This window comes from Carassius auratus, chromosome 4 (genome assembly GCF_003368295.1).
Source record: "Carassius auratus strain Wakin chromosome 4, ASM336829v1, whole genome shotgun sequence".
NCBI lineage: Eukaryota > Metazoa > Chordata > Actinopteri > Cypriniformes > Cyprinidae > Carassius > Carassius auratus.
In genome coordinates this window covers 15,306,665-15,326,434 of record NC_039246.1, presented here as the reverse complement: position 1 = coordinate 15,326,434, position 19,770 = coordinate 15,306,665, and the positions used below count along the sequence as shown (strand labels likewise).

The 19,770-nt window shown below is 36.0% G+C and overlaps 2 protein-coding genes across 4 annotated transcripts; one reads left to right on the top strand and one right to left on the bottom strand.

Annotated features, from left to right (window-relative positions):
- Positions 1-132: 132 nt before the first annotated feature.
- LOC113060421 (interferon regulatory factor 6-like) lies at positions 133-8,632 on the bottom strand. Its single transcript, XM_026229329.1, has 10 exons — positions 8,324-8,632; positions 6,616-6,727; positions 6,272-6,394; positions 5,336-5,522; positions 5,083-5,108; positions 4,921-4,948; positions 4,387-4,833; positions 3,136-3,525; positions 2,447-2,565; positions 133-936 (listed from the first exon to the last, which is right to left on the bottom strand). The coding sequence occupies exons 2-10, from the start codon at positions 6,664-6,666 to the stop codon at positions 748-750; spliced, it is 1,560 nt and encodes a 519-aa protein (XP_026085114.1). The 5' UTR covers positions 6,667-6,727; positions 8,324-8,632; the 3' UTR covers positions 133-747.
- Positions 8,633-9,153: 521 nt separating this feature from the next.
- On the top strand, positions 9,154-15,908 carry LOC113060398 (coiled-coil domain-containing protein 87). 3 transcript variants are annotated; one of them, XM_026229291.1, is made up of 20 exons: positions 9,154-9,345; positions 9,689-9,846; positions 9,928-10,079; positions 10,462-10,712; positions 10,832-10,976; positions 11,049-11,142; positions 12,021-12,100; positions 12,197-12,351; positions 12,448-12,568; positions 12,662-12,862; positions 13,283-13,402; positions 13,531-13,646; positions 13,737-13,866; positions 13,975-14,087; positions 14,305-14,420; positions 14,539-14,570; positions 14,804-14,968; positions 15,056-15,170; positions 15,270-15,412; positions 15,508-15,908. In XM_026229291.1, exons 2-20 carry the CDS (start codon positions 9,699-9,701, stop codon positions 15,715-15,717), a joined length of 2,607 nt encoding a protein of 868 aa, XP_026085076.1. In that variant the 5' UTR covers positions 9,154-9,345; positions 9,689-9,698; the 3' UTR covers positions 15,718-15,908. The 3 variants fall into 3 exon arrangements, with proteins under 3 accessions (XP_026085076.1, XP_026085082.1, XP_026085091.1); XM_026229297.1 differs by having other exon boundaries at positions 9,674-9,846; XM_026229306.1 differs by having other exon boundaries at positions 9,154-9,349.
- The last annotated feature ends 3,862 nt before the right edge of the window (positions 15,909-19,770 follow it).

Genomic DNA, 19,770 nt, shown 5'->3' with positions numbered 1-19,770 from the left:
TCTTTGTCTTGCGTATCATTGCAGATGCACTCGTTTGTTTGAGAAGTGACTTGTATTCTCTTTCTGCAGCTCTCAGAACCTGTTTGACCAGGTTTCATTTTAAGAAACGTACATTTGTCCTTTAGGTCTCGTTTTCTGAGTCATAGAGTAAATCGAATCCTCCTCTATTGTCTGAGATTTTAGAAGGTCCGACAATCATGTGTTTCTCACAATTGCACATGTATACCCTCAGGTCACCCCTCCCATGTACGATTTGCTGAATGAACGTTATGTGGTTAACTCAGTAGTCATATCGGTTCATGTTCAACAGGTTCGTGTTACTGGCACCGACCCTATAGGATGAGGTCAGCAGATATTATCCACCTGCTCTCGTAATGTTTGCAAAGGACTTGTATGAAATACGAGTCTTAAATCTGAGTGACCGCTTATTTCAGGATCAGAGTTTTACTAACGTTGCTCAAGAATTCACGGGATGAATCCTACTGTGGTAACCTGTTCATGCCAGCAACCATTTAAAATACTGCAATGGTATTTATTGAAATTTTAACAGTTTAAAAGACCAGTTTACATGAAGATAAAAAAAGGAGGGGGGGAAGAAATGTCAAGTTTGGTCTCCAGTGGAAATGTTTTCAGTATGGCATCAGAGAGGGCACCCTATATATTCCAGTGTTCAAAAGGTCCTCCAATTCTGAGCAGCCAATTAGCAAGATGACATTTGGGGAAGGAAAAAATAGGTTCCTTTTTCAGTTAATGTATGTTTTGAGCCCAGGTGGGGTGTGAGTTTTGACTCTGCAGAAGTCTGTGGAGTTCTTTGAACTGCTCCACTGTTTGGTCTTTTAGGTCAGGGTTGGAGATCTGCAAACGAATGCTGTCTGTCGACCACGAAAGCTCGCCTGAAAACATCTCTGTAAGGATTCTTGCAACAACAGGGACAACCTTGATAAAGAAAAAAAAATGGCAGGCTTTAGTAAATTAAGCAGATGCTGACTGATTATTAAACTAAGTTTATTTTGTTAAAGCAAACTATGCTAGGTTTGAAAATCTTTACATGTTGAAATGTTGTTTCTGGATGCTTATTGGCTAAAATACAACATCTGTTCATCTAGTTAATATTTGTGAACGCAAGGCTGCATGTTCCTGCTAACACAATTTAGCAATATAGTAAAGAATACTAATAAGAATTGCCCTAATATACATTATGTAATAACAGCTGTGACTAGAAAAAAGTTCTCCCACCTAGTTATAGCAGATATATTGTGAATACAATGCAGCTAACACCACATGGTTTGCTATTTATAAAATAAAGCTCTGGTTCTGGTTAAAATACACTATATAGTAACAATAGTCACTAAACACCTGTTTGCCTAGTTATTTATCCTATATTTTACCAGAAATAACCCCACCGAGATAAATCTCTTCTACCAGGGACTCCTGGCCAAAATGGCAGGACACTAAAAATATTTCAAGACAAACAATATAGCATTGCGCTACCAAGCGCAAGGTTGGGGGTTCAATTCCCCGGGAACACATGATAGGTAAAAACGGATAGCCTGAATGCACTGTAAGTCGCTTTGGATAAAAGCGTCTGCAAAATGCATAAATTTATTTAATTTTGTTTTATTTAAAAAAAGTCCTGTCCAGCACTCAGAACTAATAAAATATATAAATGTTAAGTAAAACAAGAACATGATTCTTTCAAATAAAGATGGGAGCACGTCTAGCATCAAAATACTCTGCATTTCATTCCATAATCTAGGCTCATAACAAGAAAAGGCAGTTTTACCAAGCTCAGAGTATGATCTAGGCACAGCTGAAAGTAATTTAAAGGACGATCTAGTTCTATAACTACCAGAACAATAAGATAAGAGACTACAGATATACTATATATCTATGTAACGGTGCTAACAACGCAATTTAGCATGGTTTTGTTAGGATTTTACATTATGAAACCGTTTCTGGTTACTGATGGGCTATAAAACATTATACAGTAATATATTTAACATCAATTTGCCTGGTTATAACTATGCATTGTTGCTAAAAATTGAGTTTAGCAATATAGCATGATTTGCAAGATTGTTAAATTTAAAAATATCTCTGGTTCTGGTTGCTGATTGGCTAAAATGCACTATAAAGTAACCGCTATAATGGCAAACACCTGTGCACCTAATTATTGCTTGTGCATCGTTGCCAAAAACGCATTATGGTTTGGTTTGCAAGGTTTAAAGAATGCTACTACATAAACTGCTCAGGTTCTGGATGCTGAATTGCTCAAATACACTAATGACATATCTGACATGACACCAGTTCACCTGTTGTGAATATAACATTGTGAGTCATTGTTAACAATTTGATTTAGTGATGTAGCACAGCCTTGTATACCATAAACAACTAAACTGAGTCTTTGCACTCTGAAGTAAACAAATTAACATGGATTTCATTTCCAAACCTGGACAACGATGAGCTTTTTCTCCTTGGGCTTCCTGTCTGGCCAGTCCTCACCGAAGCAGAAGTAGATCTCAAAGGGAGGTGGAGTGGGCGTCTCTCCTTTCTGATACAAAATGAGACCTGAGAAGAAAAAAAAAATAGCCATTTTGTTAGACTGAATCTTTTACATAGCAAATCTACAAAATGATCCCAGCTGATCATATGCACATTTGACGTCTCCTGAGAAAATTCCGGAATGTGAGTTCGGAAGTGTTTTTTATATATATACACATAATAAAATGGATGTGTTGGGCAATTTAGTATTTTCTCTTTTTCACTTCCCCGAAAAGACTTAAGCTTCTGTAGAATTAATGCAACAAAAAGAGCAAGTGGTGTTTAATTATTGGTCTATGTATTTTAATGTTGTTGCGCTTCCATAGAGAATAGATGTGAACATTTGATCACCTCATGAATCGGTTACATTTCCATCACGTTTTACAGCTGTTCTTCATTAACAGTACATAAAATGCATAAACGTGTAAATAAAATCATTCTTCCAAACTCAGAAACGTGAGATTCAAAGAAATTCCAGGGCTTGCCAGTTCTGAATCTTAATCCAGTCTCATATGTGCTCAACTGTTTGTCAGCGCTCTAATGCAGTCACAATAAATTAGATTGTAATTATTGAAAGTCGAGACTGATTCCTCTTACACTGAAGGAAGTTGTTCAGACTGAAGACCCTGATCTTCATTTCTCTTTCCATTGGATTGGGCGGACCCTGCTCTGGTACACCTGGTCCAGACCAGAACACTTTACACTGGCACAGCCTGATGGCGTAGATATCTTGTCCCCTGATCTCCAAGATAAGCCCTCGGTCCATCACATCCAGCAGATGGTCAGTATAGAACCTCTGCTTCTCGTTCTGGATCTCAGCGGTTCCTGGAAACAGCACCTGCTGCAGTGTTACCGGACCAAACAGCTCTACTTGCTCTGGTGTGGGCGCCAGGTTACCGTAGTAAAGTCTACAACCCTGAGGGTTACTGACAGTCAGAGAACCAGCTGTCCGACCCCTGTACTGGAACTTGATATCCAGATCAGTCACTAGAGAAAACAAAGAACATTTTATTGTCACTTACTCACCATTGTTTCTTGGTTCATTTCAAAAAGAGATGTTTAGTACAATCTCGATGCTTCTTTTTTCCATGCAATGAAAGTGAATGGTGATCAAGTGATATAAAATTACTTCAGTCATCATAAAAGTGGTTCTGTAGTTATACAGCAAGTTTGTGTAAAAAACAAATGTAAATTTATATTGATCACTGAAAATGTTCTCAACAGCTTTGAAATTTCACTCACCTTTTTGTATCTGGTGTATCAATACATGTTGGGCTAGGTTTGACATCAGTTATGGCAATTATGTTAAATATCAATGGTTCTTGTAATGGAGCATGATGTGTCGAATTTGGAAAAGCACATATTCAAATAGCATAGCTCAAATTTAAATGTCAAATTCCACTCACAATTCTATTATATGATTTTTAAGACTTTAAAACTCAGAGCACAAGTATTTTGGACAAATCTTGTGATAATTTTATGAGGCTTTTTTTATAACTTCGAAGGTTTTTGGGAGTCACCATATACTTTCATTGTATGGAGCAGCATTAACATCCAGCCTAACGTTCTCCTGTTTTGGTGTATGGAATTGCAAAAGAAAGAATGATGACAGAAAGATTAACTTTTTTTTTTAAATAACAGATTACCAGTCTTACAACTGAAATTTTCATTATTTCATAACACAGTTAAGGTGTGCATTATATGTTTGTAGTGACTCTATACACACCTCTTGCAAAGTCATTTAACATCAGCATTACTCAAAGTGAATGGGTGGGACTAGGCAATTTAGCTACGTCTTCATCATAAACTGCAACTTTAATCCAGATGAACAAGGCATTAGAGGCTTACAGGGTAACATGTGTGGACTGCTCAGCAACTCTGAGATGCAGGGATGAACCTGGTTCTCCGCTTGAGCTGGCACCTCTTGCATTGGGCTGTCCACTATGTCTGGAGGGCCTACAGAATGAGTGACTACATCTTGAAGACCAGGTGGTGGTATGGATCCAGTCCCCATTCCCAGACCATTCGGAAGTCCACCGCCATGAATGGGATAAGACGTCTGCTCAACTTTAACAGCACTGTGACTGGGAAATTCAGTCAAAGATCCAGCCGAAGGTCTGGTGCTGGGCTGGGAGAGGTGAGAGGTCATAGAAGCACCTCCACTGGGGTTATTATGGACAACTTCTCCTAAGAGGTTCATTGGAGGGTTATGGTGGGTGGGATTATAGCCATCAGCAATAGAAGAGGTGAACGGAACGTCAACTCTAGTAGGATATGCTGAGTAGCTGGAAGGGTCTGTCAACACCATGCAAAACATCCTTACTGTATGTATAGATTATCAATAGTCATTTATTTTAAACAACATCCACTTTAAAATCTTACCAATGGAGAGTTTGACAAAGTTTTGCAGCTGCAATGCAAAAAAACAAATCCAATTACTATATGAAGACAATGGCAAAAATTGTGTTGATTTTACTATGGATTTATTTTTAACTTGCAGTTATTCAAGCTATTATTCTACGCTCTATGCTCTTTAGAACTTACCTCCTCTTCATCATCGTCTCCAGCATCTGAAATCAACAAAAGAAGATAGGATGTATTGGCTTGTCCATCTTTCATTCCTTAGAGACTTCTATGGTTTCATTCCTGTGTTTATATCTTCTAATTAAACAAGATCTTGTGGTGGGAAATATTGAATAATCTGAGCTTAACCCAATTTAGATCTTAAGAGCAAACAGTGTTGTTTCAACAAGTATATTATGTTACTGGATTGCAGGCATGCGTTCCCGGTCCTTACCTCCATTGACTGACTGGTCGCACACCTCATAGATCTTATAAGGTTGAACGGGGGTGTCCTTAGTGCCATCGTAGTGGAGTCCGAACTCTCTGCTTTTGTTTAGGGCACAGCGGAGGTTGGCCTTCCATTTGGCTGGATCAGGCTCATCTACTCCTTCCTGGTACTTACCTGTTTCCAGAGCCCAAGCCTGCAGAGCAAAAGGAGAAAACATGCTTGTATCTAAATATTTAGACGCATGACTTGTGCCTTCATTTTTTTTAACAGACAATGAGCCTTTGTTAGGTCACAGTCGACTTGAAGTATAATTAGAGGGCAATTAGACTATTCTAGTATTTGACTGGGAAAAAATGTAGCGATATTTTTATGTGTTTTTCTGAAACTGAAAAACTACATTTTAAAGCATTCATATGCTAAATGTGAAGTCTGTCAGAATACACTTAGTCAAAAAACTAATTATGAATTCACAAACTCTTCTAAACTATTCTTGACTTCCCCTAAAATCTTGCCACAGTGAAGTCAAGTGGAATTGAAACTCCAGCCTTTTTAGTTCTCCAAAGTTGGTTGCAAAACTACTAAAAAGATGATCCAAGTAACATTATTAGAACTTAATGGCTCAGTGTTCTACAAAACAGTAATTTGTTTTCCAATTATTTTCTGTTATTTGAATAATTAAATGCTGAAGAGTGAAATTACTCAGAGATTCAGTACTCTAAATCTTCACCCGCCCAGCCCCACCACCAACACACACACACACACAAGAATAAAATAAAATCCCCCAGTTCTAACTTTAGAACAGAAAGAGTACAGGAGTAAAAATAGATATAGGAGGCTTGGGTTGGTGTTGAATCTTAGATCTTATATGGGGAAATACTACTTCAATTTAAACAAAAAAGGTTACAAAAGCAGCATGGGTGATGGCAAAACCATATTTTTCACCTTAAATATAGTGTTCTCCTCCTCCAGGGTAGGCATATGGCGGGTGGCATGTCTCCATGGGATCTGGAACAGTCTGCGCTCTTGATTGAGCCAGTGCAGTCCTGGGTATTTCCCGCTGTTAATCTGGCAGGGCGAGAAATGTTTACTTTACTGTAGCACTCACTACCATATGCCTATGCACATATTTTAAAAATGCTGTGTCATGATACATGATGTGGCATAATCAACAACATAAAACTATTTTTATGGTGCTTTTTGGTCATTTATAAAGCTTTTGTTTTTTTTTGCCTTATCTTCAGAAATGCTCTTTAAAATTACAGTGTGCATAGTAAATCACAATTCACCTGTGCCAGCAGCCATGGCTTCAGACGGATCCTCCGTGGTTGACCACTCATGGTGCTGGAAAACGAGGGGTTCGGAGGAAGTGGTAATGGTGAACACTGTTCTTTTGGTCAGCTATCATGGTAATGGGGCAAAAAAAGACGAATATTTACATTGTTGACAATCAATGAGAAGCTTAATCATAAGCTGAATCTTCAAAGTCTACCCCAAAGAAAAGTGTGGAGATGGATAAGCTGAAAAAAATCTGTAAAAGTATCACTCCACACAATTCTAGGTCAAAAGCAGCACAATGAATGACAAGATGTGAACCTTCAGGCCTCTGCCAAGTCCTTAAATCGCTGCTATCAAAGCAGGTGCGCGTGGGAAAATAGAAAGCATGTGGGTGTTCAGTTTAAAAAGCTCAGTAGCAGGGAGGTCATGTTACCTCTGTAAATAATCGACGACATGACTGAGCACTATGACAGACAGCCATGAGAAACACCACCTTTAGCGCCGTCTGCACTTTAAAGGCATTTTAAGTTGTTCTCATGACTGCTGTGACTTCTGCAGAAATGAAAAAGAGGTTGTGAAACTTTCCAGCCAAATCCTTCTGATTCTGACATGAGTCTAGAGACTTTATTATGTGAATATTTTCAATGAGTTTTAAATGGCGTCTTGATATTGCACTCCCATAAAGGAAGTTCTAAATACTACTAAATTCATTATGAATTGACTAGAGGAAGAGTAATTTTGGTTTAGGATGGAGAAGTAGGTGGGGTACCCAAATAAAGATTGTGTTCTGTTCCCTGATTTAGTTCCTTTAACTCTCTGTTGCTGCACTTCTTCACTTTCTAAGCATATACATACAATATTGTTAATAAACAAGGGTTAGCATTGAATACAATTTAATTTTTTGTTCCCCTATAAGAATCATTATGTCGAGTCATATAAATGATGTTTTGAGAAACTTCAGGGAAACAGTGTATCTATTTTATTTATTCACTGATGCATTATTATGATTTACTCAGCATTTAAATTAACGTAAAAAGTCAAAAGAAAATGGATATAATTCTATTGTATAATGTCGGTAGTTTGTAATAATTTTTTATTTTTATTTTGACATTTCACACAATGTTTAATCACCCAATTTCTCTATAGATATTTTAATAAAAAAGATAAAATAAACTTCACTTAGTATTATTTTAATTTCTCTCCACTGACACGTCCTAAAATACTAATATATATATATATATATATATATATATATATATATATATATATATATATATATAAATAATTTTATTACATTTTCTTCTATATTTCGTGTTTTTAGAATTTATTGATGAGATCAAATGCCAAAAAATTAACTTTAATATATATATATATATATATATATATATATATATATATATATATAATTATATAATTATATAATTATATTTATATATAACATTGGATTAAAAAAATAAGCAAAAGAGGGCTGTATTGTTAGATATTGACAGACGTTTTGTTATTTCAAAATTAGTTACATGCAAACACACACAAAGGATACACATAAACATTGCCTTCTACTCAAGAAGCCACAATGTAGCGAAAAACGCCCATTTAATTCCCACCTGTCGGTATATAACGCGCCCAGAGCTTCCGAACGTTTATTTAATGCGACAAATCACTCAACATTTCATGCTCTTTAACTTTTACAAACGGTTTAAAGAACTTAAAATCACTCACCTGCACTGAAAAGTGTCGGCTCGGTTCAGCGTTCACCTGACGCATACATTCAGACAGATCAGGTGAGTTTAGATCTGCGTCTGTGTATGTTCTTTAGCTCCAGCAGATCAAATGGTCGAGGACTGACTGATCGAGGCTCTCCAGCAACACTCTCGCAGATCCATGTTGTTTTTTACAGACATGAGACAACAGAAGACGTATTTGCAGAAGTTGAACAGGTACCACCCTTCCGGATGACAGGGGCTAGTGTAAACGGAAGTGGTGTGGCTTTCATTTTTCATACATGCACCATCTACACTGTCTGTGTTTTAGTGTTTAGCTTAATGCCGGTAATGTATTAATGCATGAAAATGTCAGTGCATTTTATTAAACAAAATAAATCGGGTAAAACCTTTTTTTATTGGTTAGATTGTACTGTTTTGATTGTGAAGTTTGGTGTATCATTTGTGAAAAAAATGAATTACTGAAAAGTAAATATTCAACAATTATAGCCTATAACAATTTGGAATAATACAGAAAGCAACTGCGCATTTAATACGATTGTTTTATTTAGTATCCATAAGAGGTATTAAGACTTGTAGTACGTTTATTTATTCACTAGTTGGGTTCTGTCATTATTGGTATTTGTAGATGTACGTAGACTAGCATAGTAGTTAGTTTTTTGTTTTGTTATCAAGACTGAACAGTTTTGTTCTTATTCTTTTTGTATATAAATAATGATTATTTTTCATGCAATAATCATGATAGTAAAAAAAAATTAGTTTACAGTTTATTTATTGAGTGTTTAAAATGAACAAAAAAGTGGAAAAGATATTAATAATGTCATTACACAATGCGGCCTCAATTCCGAAGTTGCGCAATGACGTCGTGCGTGACCTGCCGGAGGTTTCCAGGGCAACTTGAATTGTTTTAGGATTACGGCGTGCACGCGGAACTATTCAGTCGCTTTATTACATTGGATAAATCATTCTTTTGTAACGATCTTGCTTTTAATCTTCAAAAGACCGTTCACAACAGTAACAGTAGGTGAAAACGGTGTTTTTAAATCCTGCGCACTATAATTTGAAAAAGTTTACTCAGTCTTGTTTTGTACTAAATCAGGTCACATTCACTAAATTGTTGTGATGTTGATTTGCACCAGGTTTAAACTCAAAAAGACTGCAACTGATAAGGATTTCATTTCATTTTTGCACCTTAAATGTTACTAAATGAATGCTGAAAAGTTTGTGGAGCCAAGAAGTTATTTTTTTATCTTTATTTGGCATGAGTAGGCTTTTAAAAGTTAAAAAACACAATGTTAAACTTCGCAGCTGATTTAATTAAATAGCTTAGTGTATTTCTGTAATGCAGTGCCTTCAACTTCAGTGTTTTGGGAATGAATTGGGAAAAACCAAGCACACATGTCTGTGAGCACATTAAATGTAAGGACCTCCAAATGAGGCTCCACAGTCGAGAGGTTCACAGCTTTCTGAGACCTCTTTCACAACTCTGCCACATGGATGTCAGTTTTGACAGGGTGACAGGTCAGTACTTTCTTCACAAGCTAGATAATTCACCCTTGAAGTTTTGACATCAGTCTTACATTATTATAAATTCGTCCTCAGACAGGTCTAAAGAGGTGAAATCAGCATTTTCAACTTATAAGAAGAATAAAAGTGCTCCAACCTCTTTGACACAGTTGTGCAAACAACTGGAGGAGAGAATCACCCAGAAATCACAGCATTACTCCATCAGCCATGAAGACAGACAGTCTCTGGTCAGTCTCAAATAGATGCTGTAAATAAACATTTCAAACATTGTCTGGTGCATTTTGAATTGTGCATTATCAGTATTGAAAACAGTCGTGCTGCTTATTTATTTATTATTTATTTATTTATTTATATATAAATTTTTAGTTTATTTATATATAAACTGATTTTTCAGGATTCTTTGATGAATAGAAATTTATTTATTTTAACATTTCAATTTATATATATGTGTGTGTGTGTGTGTGTGTGTAAAGCCAAATCAAACATGGTTAGTTGTACAGTAAATGTTTATGCAGTCAATAGTAAACTTAAAATGCTCTCAGAATTATGAATTATTAGTTGAATGAGTTTACACGATATATCCCTTTCCTTTTTGCTTTTGACATTCAGACTGCAGTGTTGACCTCTGAACTGAGTCTGATCTGGCAAGACCTGAAAACCCCATCTGTGGACACCACGCTGACCCAGGAAGAGAAAGTGCTGCTTACCTGCCAGACCTTCAGTGAGGTGCTGCACATCTGTGAGCAGCTGTTTCTGCAATCCTTGCACCTGCTGGAAACTCTGCGGAGGCGAGGTGTCTTCAGCGATCATATCAACCGCAGCAGGGTGGCAGCTCAGCTCGCTATTGACTGCACCAGTCTGTGAGTGTGACTCTTTTTACAGAGATTGCATTGACGTAAACAATTTTGATCACACAGTGTGGTGACATATAGCATGACATTACTTATTCATAGCAGATTGTGACTGTTTCTGTTTACAGCTTGAACGTTCGCTCCATAAGATGCAGAATTGTCACAGGAATCAAGGATGCACGGAAGTGCATACAAAGTGCTGTTACACATAACAATGAAAGGTCCAGGACGGCCACATCATGGGAAAAAGCAGTGGAGGATGACCTCAAAGAGGTGCACTTGTGTGTGTGTGCAAACTGTAAAGAGAGACGTTAAGGTCATATTAATTCACTTCTGTGTCTACAGATTCAGGAGAGAATCGGAGAGCTGGATCTGCAATGTGTGTATGACCTCCTGCCCTGTAACATGGAGCCAATCACCTATAAGACAGACACACAATGTATGGCAAGATACACAGATACAAAAAAGGATAGTTTACCTAAAATCAAAAAATTCAGTCATTTCTGTCCATACAATCAGTCTATGGCGTACAATGTTGTTTTGGAATCCATTGACATCCATTATACAGAAGACCAGTGATGGGTAGATTACTTAGAAATTGTAGTCCATTACTGAATTAAAAAAAATAAATAAATAAAAATTGTAGTTAGGAACATAATCTGTTGCATTGCACATTTTAGGTAATATAATCAGACTACTTTTTGATTTCTTTAAGATTACTTTTGACTTAACTCATCAACATTCTTGTACGATATTGGTATAAATGTAGACACAAATAAAAAAATTATAATAAAAACATATATTAATATATATAAATACAAAGAATATAAAAAATGGCAAAGAATACCAAAAATGTATTCCATTCTTTATTTACCACATTCCTTTTCCTACATATTGCAGGAACTGCATTTCAAAATAAAGTCATTTAAAATAAAAAATAAAATAGGTGAAATATTAAATTTATGCTGTGTGGAATGTTGTGTATTAGGCAAACTTGTAATAAACAAAAAATCAATAAATAACTGCAGTCTGAGATAAGTGGTTTAAAATAGAATCGAATCTAATATAAATATTTAATTTTCAGAATACTCCAAATTATTTTTAGCCATTTACCACACAGTGCTGCTGTAAACGGTAGCAAGATTCTAATGATACCAAGGTGTCTTATTTCCACAGAAGAGGTCAGTAAAGACATGAGGGTTAGAATATAAAAAAATGATGCTGAATATTCATTCTTGGGTCAAGTCATAGTTTCCTTTAAAAGTGATGTCATTCTGGATGTGGCTTCAGGATACTGTCATTTTCTCATGTGACCAGGTTCTAAAGCCAATAAATCGATCATACTGAAACAAGAGCAGGATCAGAGTCCGCCTCAAAACCGACTGGTCAGAATAAAGGTGACTCTTTAATCTATTCCATTGCACAAATTCCATACTGGCAGTTTTCAATCAGTTGCATATCAACCTTAACAATTTCTCCTTCCACCTTCTTAGGGATGTCATTCCATGCCTGACCTACAGAGGGAAACACTGCTGGAGGAGCTGGAGATAAGGCTACTCAGTCCACCTTCATCCCCATTAGTCCTGTTGTCCACAGATCCTACCTCCAGCCTGGAGAAACGCATCAGTCCTGGGGAAGATCTGAAGAGGTTGGGTTGTTACAAAGTACCCTTACAACATACTAATCACTGTGTCTGTGTGTGAGAGTAATGGGAGCTGAAACTCAATTGTAGTGTATGTTTTAGATTATTACAGGAGAGAGATTATAAGGATGATGGTAATTGTGGGACGGATCTGTGCTCGCTTATAGAATCCCTAACCTGCTATAGTTCCAGCAGACTCCAAAGGCTCAAACAAAAACTACAGGTACTTACAGAATTAAACTCACTGCAGAAAAAATGATGTGCAGGATTTATGGCACCTGCAAATCAGACTTTAAAGAAGGACATTTCTTTCTAGAAAATGGAGGAAGAGGAGGAAACCAAGAAGCACAAAGTTCTTGTGAAGAAACCTCTGCACCCACAAGGAGATGTGGTCAGTGTGACGTTTTCTCCTCAGAACATCATGCGCACAGCAGCGGCCCAAGTGTCTGATCGGATTCTCCCAGAAACCATCAAACTCAGCCGATACCCACCAGTCTACAATGACCTCACGAAAGAGGTGATACTCTGATATCAGCAGTTATTTATATACTGTTTAAGCATTTATTTATAATTTCAATGAGCTTTTATTTTTATATTTTCAGTTTTTTTTTAAGTTTAAGTAGTTTAGTTGTTTTGTTTTGTCGTTTATATATATATATATATTTGCCTTTTTCTTTTTCATTTTCATTTTCTTTTGGTTTTAATTTTAATTTTAATTTTAGTTATTCAACTTTTTACTTTTAATTCGGTGAATTGCCAAGGCAACATTTCTAATCTGTACATTTTTAAGTTTTTCATTTAATAGTTTTATTTTATCTCAATTTATTTGTACAACACTTAGATAGTTAAATTTCTTTATATATATGTATGTTAACATTATATATAAAATAGACACTGAAATTTAATTTGGCTTATATTAATAATTGTAAAACTCTAGATTGATTCCGCATCGGTCACTCTGATGGATCAGATCTTGGTTGAAGAAAAAATGGATATCGGCAAAGTCTTTGAAGAGTTATCCAGAAGTATTTCAACAACGTATTTCAACTTTGATGAGGTAAGTTGATTTAGGGCTTGGGGATTAGCGGTGGTGTTTTCAAATGTAGATATTTCATTGGTGTACCATCACAACATCCTTATCACGAAGTTGAGAATATTAAACGCAGCTTTCATTCTTTTTTAAAGGACTCCAGGATTGAGCCTGCCCTGACAAATGTCACATTCTGCCCAAAAAGAGTGATTAATGACCAGCTAATGAACCCATCTCTCAGGAGGCCAAATCAATACAGCATATCCCACAGGTGCTTTCTTCTTTCTTATTATATGTGTATTTGTGGTTCTTTCACATCACAAGATGATCTAAAATTTTGTACCGATTTGCATAAATGCAGAGAGAGAGCAGAGAAGGCTGCGAACAGGAAGAGGCCTGTGAATACGACCGCTCGAGCTTACAGAGCCTGGTTTCAGTGGTGGAGGTGTCAACTATCAATGGATGATTATCTTAACTACATTTCTAATCAGGTTCGTTTATAAAAGGAGTGTGTGTTTATGGGTGATAAATGCTAAATATATTCAGGATTTGTCAACTTTAACAGTTGTGCTTGTGTTATTCGTGCCCTGGTTTTGAAGGACTCTGATTATCTGTCAGTGCTGTTTCACCTGTATGACAGTGAGGATGATGATGATGAAGAAGAGGCAGAGAGACACAAGCTGGCTCAGATGCAGAGAGATGAAAGGAGAAGGTCCGTTTTTTTTTTTATCCTCCTACATTTATAATGAGAATGATGCATGATGACTTGCACTATTTTATTCTCTATAACTAATGTAAAATGTGGAACATCCATGACACATTTCAACTTCTTATACTGTGGCAGTCAACAAATGGCTAAACACCAACATGAAAAATTTATATTATTGTACAGAATTGTTATTTTATTGATATAAGGTTCATTTTTCCAGAAGGCAACAGGAAAGGATCAGTTCACTTAGGAGACAGAAACAAGAATTTGTTCCTGGATTCTGGAACATCAATACCATAGCGATGGGAGGACTGGGAAGGGAACCAGAAATGGATGGCATGTTATAGTTTTTTTTTTTTAAATAGATAAATAAATACTGGTACATTTATAAACATTTGTTATTTAGTGTCCAAAACTGCATGAAAGAATGAATGCAGAAATATCTGTGTTTCAGAGAAAAATCCAGAAGAGGAAATACAAGAAGCAGTGAGCTCATGTTTCTTTCCTCATAATCTAACATAGCAGTTTTCCACTGATTACTCTGTCAATCATGTCATGTCACCGTTATTATTAGTACAGGCTTCTGTTTAGCAGAAATAAGTCTGACGCACACAGTCTAACTAACATAGTCACTTTTTAGTATTATAGTCAGATAGATATGTAGACCGACAGAAATATTGACAGATGTACTGATTGATTGCTTGATTGACGTTCTTCAGTCTGAAGGAGAGGAAGGTGAAGGTCCAGCTGCTGGACTTCTGAATGGAGAACAGATGCAGGTCAGGCTGGAGAGGGTCTGGAATGCCCTGTGTCTGCCAGAAGGACAGCGACTAGACATGGCCATCAAATACAGCTCTCATGAGTACAGGAACCGTCTGCAGGAGGTACAGATAATGATAATGAATTCTCCTGGCTTTCCATCCTTGTCATCCAGGATTTATGCTGTCATATGGATGTGTCTGTGCCTTTAGGCAATTGCTGCATGGGAGCAGGCTGCTGGGTTGATCCAGAAGAGGGAGCTCTTGCTCTCCAGGTTGGAAGACTTTGAGCGGGAGGCATCTGACCCCAACAGATTTTTCCAGCGAGGTGCATCAGAGGAACTTGAAATATGCTGATTTAGAAAGATTTTTTCAAATGGATCAAATAAAATAATGACTCTAATACAGATTATTTTCAAATACACAGGTTATAATGGTTCATCCATCGCTAGAATGGAAGAGGCAAGTCAAAGGGAGAAGCTCAACTCTCAGATTTCAGTTGTAGACCAAGAACTGTCCAAGACTATGGGCCACATCACGACTTGTTTCAATGACAACATCAGCTATAAGGTGAGTGCATCGAAGCTTGGTTACGCACCATTGGTTACGCACCATTGGTTATCTGCAGCTGTTTAACATTCTCGCTGCTGTTTGGGTTGTAACAGGGGCGGCCGTACAGAGAGAAGATGCGCTGGGACCGTACTGAGATGCTGTACTGGCTGCAGCAGGAGAGGAGGGTCCAGTCTCTGGAGATGTTTGTAGATGGACGGATGGCTCTGCCTGTAAAGCTTCCTCCTTTGAACCAAAGCAAGGAGCTTCACTTAGGCAACCATCAAACCCTCCAGGAACAGCCTCAAATTAATGCAACACTGTGAACTCTAAAAACGATACCATAGTAGTGCAAATAAAGCAAGATCTGTCAGTTTTGTAGACCTGTTTGATTTTGATTACTGGTTTAGTATATTCTTACTATTTTGCTGAAGAACTTTCAGACTTTGAAAAGGAGTTGGCTTTTAAAATTATGATTTAATTTATAAATCTATATCCTTGTTTTGGCAGCTTAGAAATAAAATCAGAAATTATATTGCTATGAAATGTGAGAAAAAATACATTTATTCTTTTATAAATCTGTTTTGTGTGAAAATTTGTATTTTTTTTTTATATTACATGAATTGCATGCTGAAAAATAATAAAATAGAACTAATAATATCAATGTGAAGTAATCAAGTCTACAAATAATTGCGTATTAAATACATGTTGGGTTATTTAAGAATCACTGAGATATTAGTTTTAATTTAAATTTTTAAATTTTTAATTTTAGTTTAAAGTTTTAGTAATTTTGTTGTGTGGTTTTATCATTTTTATTAGCTAAAATATGTATTTATTTTACATTTTATTCCCTAAATGTTTATTTTATATTTTATATTATTTACGTACATATACAATTGTATATAGAGTAGAAACTACCAAAGAAAAATAATCATTTTAAATTAATTATTTTATTATGAACTTGTTTTATTATCTGTTAGTTCAATATTTTACAGATATATTAGACACAGGAAAAACACTGTCCTTTCTTTTATCATGCAAAACATATTAGAATAGTAACATTGTGTGCTTAACTTTCCCTTCACAACAGTATTACTGTACTCTGCTATTTAATATGCAACAATAAACTTTGTTTGATAACTAATCATTATTTGTTTATAAAGATTATATAGGATATATAAGACGTTTCTAAATATGATGTATTACCTTTTCTCTCTATTTTGTGTTTAGTTTAGTTTTTTGTTGAGTTATGTTGTTTGATTTACTCCCAGTAGTTGGCAGTGCACTCTTTCCCGCTTGTTTTTATGTCTCCAATCACCAGAAGCGAAGAAGAGATTCGAGGCGCTCTGATTCAAGAGGGTCTGGCTGCAGACATGTGGGCGAGTGGAGCTCCACTCAAGAGCGGAAATACGTCACCTCCACTAGCGACGCCGCCGCCATGTTGGACCGGGCCCTACTTTCCGTAGAATTACGTCGCCTCCACTAATGACGCGGCCGCCATGTTGGTCCGGGTAACACTTTACGTAGAGTGGAGCTCCATTTAAGAGGGAAAATATGTCACTACCACCAAACTTTCGTTTTGTATTACTTGTTATATACACGTATAAAGGGTGCTTTGCCAGTTATGTCACCTCTTTGTACGTAATGTTAATATGTTCTGTACTTTTATCTTTGTTACTTTTACCTAGTAGAAATAAAAAATATATATATATACACTAATCTTTTACGGTTTATGACAAGACAGCATTTCTTACCCCCCCCCCCCACCCCCAGCAAATTAGCACTACAGACATCAATTTGTTCATGTTTGTTTTACCAGTGTACAACTGCCAATGTAACATTCCATACATTTGAGAAAGTTAACCTTATGTTTTTAATATTTAGCAGTGAAAAATAAATGAAATATTAAATAAATTATTAAAATAATACCTCAACCAGAATTATGTGTGTTGAATTTTGTATTTTAATCAAAATAACAACATATACAAAATAACCACAGTAAAATAATGAAGAATAACTTCCACAACTTAGAAGTTTTAATGGTTTTTGAGTAATAATAATAATTAACACATCTTACACTACATTGAAAACACATGAACTGCAAGTGACCATTATTGTTACTGTAATAACACAATGTGTTCACATGCACGCACACTTTACTCTTCAAGACCTCCATTTTCTGTGAAGCAATCCCAGCTACAGTAGCCAGTGTGGTCATTTGAGGAGTAAAACCCCAAAAGCACTCCTTGTTGGCCATTTTCCTGGTGACCAGCCCCACAGTCTTTGTGAAGCTGGCTGCACTGTAGGCGACTGAACCTAGAGATTATGTACGGCTTTCTGTACTTTAGATAGTGTCTCTTTAAATATCTTCACTGCACCTGTTCAGTATCAACAAAAAAAAAGTTTAATGTTAAGGAAATGGAAGAGAGTGAGATTACTTAGTCTAATTGTTATAGCCACAAAAACAAGAGGGTTGACCACACTTACTGAAGTCACCATCAAGCCAGTTGAGTGTGGCTCCTGTTAAATATGCTCCTGACTGACAGTGTTGTTAAATCTCTGGCATGAACAATTACGTCAGATGGGTCAAGTTTAATTACAATACTGACATTTAATTATCATTAATGTTAAAGCAATTTACTTGTTGCTGAAGGTGCCTGGGCCACCACAGTTGTGCCTTGTTGTTCTGATGCATCTGATTGCTGGGCTGGGGACACAAAGAAGACATGAGCACAGCAAAACTGGAACAATACTAAGTCTGTGTGCTGACGTTTTGTAAATTCAACACAGAATAGTACTGCATCATTCACCTATGACAGTCCCATAGCAGACAAGGTGATGGTGCTCAGAAGTTTGAGTCTCTATTTGTGGAGGTGTTATGAGGATGGATAACACTTGATATACATTTGATCTGAAACAAAAAAGTAAAACAATAGAATAACAGAACAACAAAATAGAAAAATAAATATGTTAATGTCACATGTAAAAAGACCTTGACTTCTAAGGTGGCAACATACATTTAAAATGTAAAGAGTGCTGCATCTTATATGCCAATCCTATTCAAGTTCAAGTTCAAGTCTGCTTTATTGTCAATTTCCACATGTACAGTACATACATACAGAGAATCGAAATTGCGTTACTCTCAGACCCCGGTGCATACAGATAACATTAACATTAAAGCCTAAAAAAATAACTAGATCAAATATAAAATGTAGATACAATTATACAATAAGGGAATTATAAAAAAAGACATATAATAAAAATAAAAGTTAAAAATAAAGTTAAATAAAGCAGCGCAAGGTAAATGAGAGATATAGTGCAAATCAATGAAGTGAACAACAGTGCAGTTAAAAGATTTTTTTAGTGCAAAAAAAAATCACTTATTAAAAATACACATTCACCTCTATCCCTGGAGGTGAATGAAAAATTAAATATGAAAACAACCTCCTCATATGACCTTTTTAAAATTATACAACAAATGCTAAAGGCATACACATACAAAACGATCGTGTCCTTTCATTATTCACTACGTTATTTTACCACAAGCCACCAAAAACTAAGTTACATCTATGCTATCCATCATGTACTAAAGGTAAAAATTTAAAGAGCAAACAATTAACAAATAAGTTTATCAGAAATGTATTATCCAAACTTTACTTCCCCAGTCAACTGAAAAGAAAGTATGTTCTTCAAGAATTTATTGAAGAAGAGGCAAAGAAAATAAGGAAGCTTTATTTTACTTATCCAGTTCTTCCTAAAGCCAAAGAAGTAACATTTAAAATTCGAAAGGACATTTATCCATCTAATCACTTCCTACAAGAAAGATTTAATTGGGAGAACAATTCATGCGGGTTCTGTGAGAAAGATAATGAAACTGTTGATCATATGTTTTTGAAATGTGAATCTGTACAGACTTTTTGGCTGGAATTTCAAAACTGGCTTCATTTCAAACAGATATCAATACACCCTTTGACTGTGATCTCAGTTAAGGTTGGAGTATTGTTGAAGGGAAAGATCCTAGACTTTTTGATAAATAACTTAATTACTTTGTGAAAATACTAGATTCATAGATAAGTAGATGTAAGATAAGTACCTCACTTCAGCGGATGGAAGAATGAACTAAAGATATTTGCAAAGTCTCTTCATTACAGGATTGACAGGAACGCCCAGAACCTCTTGTATGCTTTGAACTTGTTTTTGTTGTTAGAATAAGACCCTAAGACATCTTTCTTTTTCTTTCCGTTATTTATTCTGTTTTATCTTATGGTGTGATTATTGTTATTTTTTCCATCTTTTTTCTTTCTATTTGGATGTATCAACACTAATAATATGTGTCCAGTTGTTGAAATGTGGGGTAAAGGTTTGTAATTGAACTTGAT

Coding starts and splice junctions, on each gene's coding strand:
- LOC113060421 (XM_026229329.1), bottom strand. CDS start 6,666: ATGAGTGGTCAACCACGGAGGATCCGTCTGAAGCCATGGCTGCTGGCA. Junction 5,523..6,271: donor AGGAGAACACTATATTTAAG/GTGAAAAATATG, acceptor TTTGCTCTGCAG/GCTTGGGCTCTGGAAACAGG. Junction 2,566..3,135: donor TCTGAACAACTTCCTTCAGT/GTAAGAGGAATC, acceptor TTTTCTTCTCAG/GTCTCATTTTGTATCAGAAA.
- LOC113060398 (XM_026229291.1), top strand. CDS start 9,699: ATGAATTGGGAAAAACCAAGCACACATGTCTGTGAGCACATTAAATGT. Junction 10,080..10,461: donor ATGAAGACAGACAGTCTCTG/GTCAGTCTCAAA, acceptor TTTGACATTCAG/ACTGCAGTGTTGACCTCTGA. Junction 15,171..15,269: donor CAACAGATTTTTCCAGCGAG/GTGCATCAGAGG, acceptor TCAAATACACAG/GTTATAATGGTTCATCCATC.